This window comes from Zootoca vivipara, chromosome 2 (assembly GCF_965207765.1).
Source record: "Zootoca vivipara chromosome 2, rZooViv2.hap1.1, whole genome shotgun sequence".
Taxonomy (NCBI): domain Eukaryota; kingdom Metazoa; phylum Chordata; class Lepidosauria; order Squamata; family Lacertidae; genus Zootoca; species Zootoca vivipara.
This window is the reverse complement of record NC_142584.1, coordinates 110,283,051-110,292,394: the sequence shown is the minus strand read 5'-3', so window position 1 is coordinate 110,292,394 and position 9,344 is coordinate 110,283,051. Positions and strand designations below refer to the sequence as shown.

Below are 9,344 nucleotides of genomic sequence, written 5' to 3'. Positions count from 1 at the left end.
ACTGTTGAGTATCCCGCACGCAACTTGGCATTTTGGTACCATGTACAGAATGCAGTGTCCTGAGAGTTTCAGTTCCTGTTACGGGTTTTGAAAAGGAAAGTTTCTAGTCCTCAAAGCTGTGACATGCTTGAAAGTGAACAGTGCTTTCTGAGATCTCAGAAACCAGAGCAGCAGTTTGGCAGGATTCCTTGTGGGAAGCGCTTAAGGACTCTGTACTCGGTACTCCAACCCCAACAAAACCCACCCCAAGTTATTCATTAGCAAAATGAATGATCAAATATAAGCAGTGATACCCATGCACATCCCATACAGGTTGCAAGATCCAGCTTTCCACAGCTCAGAATTTTGATGATATACACACGTGTGTGTACGTGTGATGTAATTTAGCACAAAGCACATGCAAGGCCGAATAATGCTCCCAAGAAACAAACAATGGTCACATCTGAGTAGCGGAATATCTGTTTTGAAATTTTAATGTATTTAGTCTTCTTGTTGAATTGTATTTTAACTAGCTGTTTTATATTTGGTGTTAGCTGCTCTGAGCCCGGCCTTGGCTGAGGAGGGCGGGGTATAAATAAAAATTTATTATTATTGGCATGCAGAAGTTCCTGGGTTCAATCTCAGGCATCTCCAGATAGGGAAAAGAACATCCTCTGTCTCCTTTCCTGGCAAACAACCAACAATAAATGTTTGATAGTATTGAGATCGGTGAACCAGTAGTCTCATACAAGACCAGTAGTCTCCTATGTATTCAGGGCCAGCTCTATTGTTAAGACAGTGAGGCAGCAGACTTCGGGAGTCATGAAAAGCTAACAAGTTGTTATCAACTGACTTCATTACCGTTGGGGTTTTACTGCTAAGGAGGAATATAATAAATAAATAAATAATGACGACGACGATGATGATAATAAATTATTTATACCCCGCCCATCTGGCTGGGTTTCCCCAGCCACTCTGGGCGGCTTCCAACAGAAAAATGAAATAATCTATTAAACATTAAAAGCCTCCCTAAACAGGGCTGCCTTCAGATGTCTTCTAAAAATCTGGTAGCTTTTTTTTCTCTTTGACATCTGATGGGAGGGCGTTCCACAGGGCGGGCGCCACCACCGAGAAGGCCCTCTGCCTGGTTCCCTGCAACTTGGCTTCTCGCAACGAGGGAACCGCCAGAAGGCCCTCGGTACTGGACCTCAGTGTCCAGGCAGAATGATGGGGGTGGAAGAGATGCATGGGGGAATTTTCAGCCTCAAATGCCAAAATAACTTGGCTGGTGGCCTTGGGTATTATGTACCTTTATTTGGGGGTGAGGGGTAGCACCCTATGCTGCTCTGCCTCAGGCAGAAAAAATGTATTGGCCTAGCCTTGGAAGCACACCTATAAATGTGCCTTGCTTGCCCTTTTCTGGACCAAAGCCACACAAAAACATAACAGTATATTTGCATATATTTGGCACTTGTTCTTTCTTAATATTCAGCATGACTTGCCTTCCATTGCAAACACGTCCACAAAAGCAACTGGCCTGAAAAATGTTTTACTAGCCTGGCAGGGGCAGACTTTGGTCACCTTTCATAAAATTTGGCGCCCCCAAAATGCATCTTCTCGGTTATGGATCTTCACTATTTTGCGCGCGCGCGCACACACACACTGCCTGCAATGCCCTATATCTGGTGCTGAGCTTGAGAGACAGCTGGCTCTTAGCAGGAGTAAGGAGGGATTCTAGCAACCCACACATATACGCAGGCCATTGCATCCCAATGGATGGCTAATGGAGACAGCATGCAGTTGGCCACTGTGAGAGAAGGATGCTGAGGCAGATGGGCCATTGGCCTGATCCAGGAGAGATCTTTGTACGTTCCTAACTGGCTTCTTGCTCAGATCCACTACAGTCATACCTCGTGTTACGTTTGCTTTACGTTGCGGCTTTTCAGGTTACGAATGCGGCAAACTCGCAAGTGTTAACTTCCGGGTTTGCTGCGTGCGCATGCGCAGAAGCGATCTGCACGCTTCGCACATGTGCACACACATAGTAGTGGAGCTCTACTTATGGACTTTTCGGGGTGCGAACGGCACCCCAAAACGGATCATGTTCGTAAGTAGAGGTACCACTGTATTTTACATCTGGCTCTGTTCAGTGGACTTTGGGATTCTACCTCCTTTTTTTAAAAGAGATCCCACAAGCCTCAAGTTTTCCCATCCCTACATTAGCCAATACAGTCATACCTTGGAAGCAGAATGGAATCCGTTCTGGAAGTCCGTTCGACTTCCAAAGCGTTCGACTTCCAAATCGCAGCTTCTGATTGGCTGCACGAAACTCCTGGCTTCCAAGAATAGTTTGCAAACTTTGAACAGTCACTTCTGGGTTTCGATTGCTTGGGAGCCAAAACATTCGAGAACTAGGCTGCTTGAAAACTAAGGTACGAGTGTATCTCACATTGGGTTTCTAAAGGTTTCCTTCTTCGCAGCATTATGTCTATTCTCTGTGCTCTGAAAAAAGTAGCGGTCAATCCACATTTTGCACCAAGGAAAGCTAGACCCTGTGACCTGAGCAGACGTATACAAAGTAAAGGGCTTCACTGGTTTATTTTTGCATCATTCTTTTGCTGCTGCTAGTCATCGAAAGGAGCGAGGAGGTCTGCCCCGGAGGTCCACTCTCTGTCCTGCCTCCTGGTGCTTTTCCAGCTTCCTGTCACTGCTGCTATCAGATTCCAAACATATGTTCACAGCCATAAAGACTAGCAACTTCCTTGTTTAAGTACTGAACGTTGAGATTCCATACTTACACGGTGCAGAATACGCTCAAGCCTTGCCGCCCCGCCCCCCTCCGGCAGTTCCCCACAGAGTTACTGGTAGTGGAGTTACTGGTAGTGGAGCTTCTCACTATTTGGATCAAAATGTGCCCCAAGACTAACCGGTTTCTGAAGTCAAACTACACAGTAGAGACTTTTGTGTTTGTTTGTTGGTTGGTTTGTAGGGCTCTGGCGGCGAATTGACATGGGAGAACAAAATCGCTGCCAACTTCCCTGTCACAGCTACAGTCACCGGGAGGCTTAGGGCCACATCTAGGTCCCCTCTGCAGGCTCCTGGGTGAATTTGCACGCAAGCTCTGCGCAGTTACTGAAGGACAAAGGGGGACAGGCGTAGGGCGGTGCTTGCTGTCGCTTCATGCAACTCACCCTCCCTACAGACACCGTGTTGCTTCTTCAATGGCCTTTTAAAGTAGTTCTTTGGCTGCTGAGATAGGTCCGGGCTATAAAAGAGGTAGTGGTTTCTGGTAACTGGGCACAAAGGACAGAGGGGTGGGGCACTGCGGAAGAAGAGAACAGATCCAAGCAATCCGGTATCCTCACAGCTCCCTCCCCTGACTAACTAGACCCCCTCCCCACACCTCCCAGGCAACCCAGGAGCAACGCTTCCCAAGTGGTTGACGCCACTCTAATCCTCTATCCCTGCCCACCCTCATTCCCTTCCAAATAATCCAGGAATTCCATCCCTCTAGCAAACTAAGACACTAAACCTAGTCCCTACCCCCCCCCAAAAAAACAACCCTCAAGGGGTTCCTGGCTCGCAGCTCCCACATTCTAACTGCTACACCCCCGTTTCCCTCCCTTGGAGCTCAGGAGTCCCCTCCCTTTCCACTTCCTGCCGCCGCGACTCCGCCTCTTCCTCCTCCTCCTCCTCCCTCAGCGAATGAGGACGTTGATCTCGGTCACGCTGGCCTCCATGACGTTCTCGGCCGTGGTCTTCCCGTGCTGCTCCTTGAGGTGGCGCCGTATGGCGGGCTTGTGCGCGAAGCGGACGTCGCAGTAGGAGCAGCGGTACGGCCTCTCGCCGCTGTGGAGGTTCATGTGGTCGTGCAGCGTGGACTTCTGGGTGAAGCACTTGCCACAGATGGTGCACGAGTGCGACTTGACGCCGCGGTGGACGTTCATGTGCCGGTTGAGGTTGCTGCTGTGGTTGAACTGCTTGCCGCAGCGGGGGCACATGAAGATGAAGTGGTGCGCCCGCATGTGGAAGACCAGCTTCTCCACCCCTTGGAACACCTCCTCGCACTTGGTGCAGCGGATTATCCGCGAGCCGCCGCCGCCTCCCCCCGGCGTCCCCGAACTGCCGCCTCTCCCTGCCGAAGGGAAGGTGGAGAAAGGGCGTCCGCTCAGTCCGGCCAGCACCAGCCCCATCCCTCCGCCGCTGCTCTGGCATTCTGCCGCAACAGCCGCCGCCTCGCTGGTCTCCTCCAAGTAGCCTCCGCCGGGGATGATCAGAAGGCCTTCGCCCTCAGCGTCCTCCGAGAGGCTGTAGGAAGCCTTCACCACCCCCTGCTGGGACTTCTCTGGCGTCGACTCCGGAGGGGAGCCCATGGCCTCCGCCACTGTCGAGTTGACCTGAGGTTCTTCCTGGTCTCCAGACGCATCCTCGTTCCAGCCAGGTGGCGGAGAAGACTCTTTGCCCCAAGCTTGCTGGGGGGAAGGTTCTTTGCTCCAGCTCTGCTGCGGGGACATATCTTTGCTCCATGTGGTGCCCGCCTGCTGCTGCTTCTTCTGCCGCTGCGCCACCTCCAGGGCGGACTCCACTTTCACGATGCAGATGTCGGACACAGCGTCGTCATCCCCGTAGTCATCGTCCTGCTCCTCGTCCTCGTCCTCCGCCTTCATCTCCAGATCTTCTTCCATCGGGAACTCCAGCTTGATGGGCCGCGGCATGGACCTGCCAGCCACAAAGACACACAGAAACAAATTGGTGCGACAGTGGCACAGAGTCACCGTGGAATCACCAGAAATCCCTTATGCAGCCGTACCTTGGAAGTCGAATGGAATCTGTTCCAGAATTCCGTTCAACTTCCAAAACATTCGGAAACCAAAGTGCGGCTTCTGATCGGCTGCAGGTAGCTCCTGCAGCCAATCAGAAGCTGCGGAAGCCCTGTCGGACATCCGGCTTCCAAAAATAGTTTGCAAACCGGAACACTCACTTCCAGGTTTACGGCATTCGGGAGCCAAAACGTTCGAGAACTAAGCTGTTCGAAAACCAAGGTTCGACTGTACATGCATTGGACTGTTGGCTGATCTAGGCCGGGGTGGGGAACCTCTGGCCCTTCAGATGTTGCTGGGACTATTTACTCTCATTAGGCACAGTTTGCCAGGCATGGTACAGTCAGAGGGGTTCAAGGCCAATGGTTCTGACTGGCTGAATTTCTCTTTTTAAAATCAATTTTCAACGTAACAGGAAAGAAGCAAGAATAAAGAAGAGAATAAAGAACGAGAAGAATAAAAAGCAAACACCAGGCCCTCTGTTGCAACTATATCTTCATCCTTATTCCACGCTACTTCTAGGTCAAGAAGTCAAGTTGCTAAATGCAAAACCTCCCACACAGAAAAACCATCCTCCACCGCTGCGCTATCAAACATCTCCCATATCTTGAGGTTGGAATTAGAGCACTGGAAAACTTGCCCGCTTACTTCTGATGATCCTGAGCAGGTGGAACAGGTGTTTGTTTAGTCAAAACAGGATAATTAGCTCAGATTAATTTAACATTAAAGGAGATGGTGTGCTTATTTCACTGGCTACCAGAAAATGGTGCTATTGCCTTACTTACCCAAAGCATTCCTTACTGCACAATTAAACAAATGAAATGCCACCAAATATTATCATTAAACCGCTTGCCTTGGTCACCTGTGGTGGGCAAGAAATCACCTCCAGGCGACCAGGCAGGGAACCTTCCCCAAAAGTTGGTTTTCTTTTTTATATTTTATTTTATGTCTTCTTTCAGGAAGGAACTTGATTAAGGCAGGTAATGTGAGATGAAGTGGACCAATTATTTTTGCGGACTTTTTTTTGGGGGGGGGGAGACAAGGATCAGATGAAAGCAGATTATTCAGCAAACCTCTTGCGTGAATGTTCTTTGCGGGACGAGGTGGAGCAGCCGACTACGCTAGGGGACTTGGACCTCCGGTGGCCTCCGAACTTCACCGAGTCTTCCTTGAGGCTGATTTTGGGCTCGATGAACTGGGACAGGGCATTTCGGCACTTCTCCACCACATGCTCCATCTGCAGGTAGCTGGCGGCTGTCAGGTAGTTGACGATGTCTCTGACAGCAAACTCCAGGGCACCGGTGTAGCAAGAGAGGAGCAGGTCGGCCACGATCTTGGCACTGTGCATAAGGGACACCTGGAGCTCAGAGGAAGGGTTGAGGAGGAACTGGTCCCTCAGGAAAGGGGAGCAGGCAGCCAGGATGACCTTGTGGCCGCGGAACTTGAGGCTGTCGGCCACGATGGTGACATCGCAGAAGCGCTCCTCCGAGCGGAGCTGGTTCATGTTGCGAAGGGTGGCCGCCTCGTGGCCGGGGAGCTGGAAGCGAAGAAGCTCGACGCCAGATGCCATTAGTCCTCACAGGAGGGAGAAGAGAGTCGGACTGGGCGTGGAGAGGGAAGGGAGATGCGGAAGAGGCAGGCCCAGGAGGCCGAGAAACTGAAAACAAAGAGAGGGAAATGTGGTGCTGTAATATTGAAGGATCAACAGCCATTGGGGCAAAAGGAAATTAGGAACTTTAGAAGAGCCTGCTGGATCAGGCCAGTGGCCCTTCTAGTCCAGCATCCTGTTCTCACAGTGGCTGAACAGATGCTGGTGGGAAACCAGCAAGCAAGACCTGAGCACGTCGGCAGCCACTCTCCCTTCCTGCAATTTCCAGCAACTGGCAGCAAATGATATCACGTTGACAGGGATAGCCAACAGGGTAACCTTCGGGTGCTGTGGGGACTCCAACTCCCATCAGCCTCAGCCAGGATGGCCAACCATCAAGGATGATGGGAGTTGTAGTCTGGCAAGATCTGGAGAGAATGGCTACACACATCCTGAAGAAGTGTGCATGCACATGAAATCTGAAGAAATGTGCATGCACTCGAAACCTTATACCAATGACAAACTTGGTCGGTCTCTAAAGTGCTACTGGAAGGAAATTTTTTTTATTTAGTTTTGACTACAGCAGACCAACACGGCTACCTACCTGTAACTACACACACCCTGACATAGAACATACGTATGATAAATTGTGATGTACCTATACCAATCAGGGTGCAAGGTAGGCGTTTGGGCAAAAGCCTGCTCCAGTCTACATCAGCCAAATGACAGCAACAGGTTTGGGATGCAGCAGATCCTGGGGTCAGGTCAGCTCCTGCCAGTCCTGTAGGACACCCTGTTTTACAGCTTGCTGTGAGCAGCAGTTGGTGGAGAAGTTGGACAATTCTACAACCTGGAAAAGCCAGTACAAAGGGCCAAGATGCAGGCAGTTCTTCAGATAATCTGGGTCTCAAATCATTTAAGAGTTTTAAAGGGAACCACCAGCACTTTCAACTGGGCCTGGAAAAACCAGTACAGAATTTGTGCTATACGCTCCAATCGACTGGCCTGCCAAGCAGCCAGGTGATGCTTGAATTTTTCCTTTAACTTCCTCTTTTGAGAGCAGTGCACCAGTACACTAACACCCATTTGTCTGGACTCCCTTTCCAAATCTTAGTTCACACGAGAGGCACAGATGTAGGTCCGCCACCACTGTGATTTCGAAAACTTATGCTTACACTTCCATCTCATCTTTCAGCAGATAAGATGGCTGAACCGTGTGTTCAAAGAGAGTTCATTTGCTGGGAACCAGCAGCTCAACCGGGCTTACCAGCACATGAACGCATTGTGAAATAGATGCACGTGAAAGCAGAGATGCAATTAAGTCCACAAATGTTGTTTTTTAAAAAATGCTGTTTGCTGCATTCAAGTTTTGCACAGAGAAAGCACGTGAGCGATTGGGGGGGGGGTGATTAAACTCTATGCGGATCGTTATGTGGGTGGGTGCGTTCCTCCAAAGCTAACGGGTCCCCGAGGCACCTACAAGCAAACGCTGGAATCTCCCTACACGCAATGTGTGAATAATAATAATAATAATAATAATAATAATAATAATAATAATAATAATATTCCAACCTCCCCTACCCACCGGCAGCTCTCCCGTTCACACCCATCCAGCGTGGTGATACGAGCTAAGGCGACTGAGGCGCACCAACGCTGCTCCTCCTTTGCACACCGGTGCTGGTGGTTTTTTGTTTTGGCAAGGAATAAAGCTTCCCACGCTCCCGCGTGCGGCATCGCGCAATAATACAAGCAGCGCGTGCATTTCCTCCTATTTAAAATTTCCCAAAAAGAGAAAAGAAAAAAGCGCCTTTCTGCACGTTTTCGAAACGCCCACCGCCCGCCCCGCCCGCTCTTTTCACACACCCCCTTTCCAAGCAAGCAAGTGCAAAGGAGCTCTTTCTTCTCTCTCTCTCTTTTTCTCCCCCCGCCCCCTCTTTTTTTTTTTGCAAGTCTTCCCCACTTCCCATTCACAGCCGGGAGCAGACAATACCATCCCCACCCTCCTCCTCCTCCTCTTTTGCTTACCCTCCTTTGCCCCCTTTTGCACGCTCCTTTCTTCCTCGCGAGCAAGCAGCAAAGAGACACCCTTCGCGCGCGCCCCCCAACCTCTGAGTTTCCTTCCCCTTTCCCCTCCTCACCTTGCAGCCTTGCTCCCCCTCTCTTGGAGGAGAAGGGGTGGGCCCCGAATGGCCAAACAAGGAGGCAAAAGCCAGAGAAAGGAATTAAAGGGGCCTCCTTAAAGGGCCAGGCGGCCGGGAAAAGGGGAGGAATATAAGTCCTCCACATAGGGAAGGGGGAAAATAAATAAAAAAAGCCAATGCGGGGCGGCGTTTTGGGGGAGGGGGAGAAGCGTAAGGAAGAGGAAAAGAAACAACTTCAACTGCACGGTGGGACAAGTTGCTAATCCCCTTCGCGGGCGCTTTAAGAGGGGGGAGGGGGAATCTTCTCCCTCTTCCCCTTTAAGGCTCGTGGCGTCATAAACGCGCGACGCCAAAGGGGCCTGGCGGGAGGAGCGAGGTTCCGGCCGCCCCCCAGTCACCTTGGCAACCAATCCCCGCCCTCCTCTGGAAACAAGAGGCTCCAGGGAGCGGCGCTTGAGCCACGTTGCCGGCTCCTATAAGCGGCCCCGGATGCCGCTCCTCGCCCAGACGGGCTTTCGTTATATTCTATCGCTTAGGAGTTTCGGATAATGTTTTGCTTTTATTTTAGGATTTGAGCAGTTTCTTAAAGCGCAAACTTATTATTATTATTATTAGTAGTAGTAGTAGTATTGAATAATAATAATAATAATAATAATAATAATAGCTTGCATTGAGGCTATGGGAAAAAAGAGATGACATTTACAGCCTGCTACACAATAAAAGAAAATTTCATGAAAATGTTGCGCAGGTGGTACATGACCCCCAGTAAATTAGCAAAACCAAATATTTGCTGGAGGTGTAACCAGGGAGAAGGAA

At 50.3% G+C, this 9,344-nt stretch overlaps 1 protein-coding gene across 3 annotated transcripts; it reads right to left on the bottom strand.

The window, feature by feature from the left end:
- Positions 1-2,559: 2,559 nt before the first annotated feature.
- Positions 2,560-8,812, bottom strand: ZBTB12 (zinc finger and BTB domain containing 12). 3 transcript variants are annotated; one of them, XM_035107136.3, is made up of 3 exons: positions 8,526-8,812; positions 5,873-6,456; positions 2,560-4,698 (listed from the first exon to the last, which is right to left on the bottom strand). In XM_035107136.3, exons 2-3 carry the CDS (start codon positions 6,367-6,369, stop codon positions 3,678-3,680), a joined length of 1,518 nt encoding a protein of 505 aa, XP_034963027.1. In that variant the 5' UTR covers positions 6,370-6,456; positions 8,526-8,812; the 3' UTR covers positions 2,560-3,677. The 3 variants fall into 3 exon arrangements, with proteins under 3 accessions (XP_034963027.1, XP_034963028.1, XP_088519707.1); XM_035107137.3 differs by having other exon boundaries at positions 8,413-8,544; XM_088663581.1 differs by lacking the exon at positions 8,526-8,812 and adding an exon at positions 7,973-7,993.
- Positions 8,813-9,344: the final 532 nt, after the last annotated feature.

Coding starts and splice junctions, on each gene's coding strand:
- ZBTB12 (XM_035107136.3), bottom strand. CDS start 6,369: ATGGCATCTGGCGTCGAGCTTCTTCGCTTCCAGCTCCCCGGCCACGAG. Junction 4,699..5,872: donor AAAGAACATTCACGCAAGAG/GTTTGCTGAATA, acceptor TGTGGCTGGCAG/GTCCATGCCGCGGCCCATCA.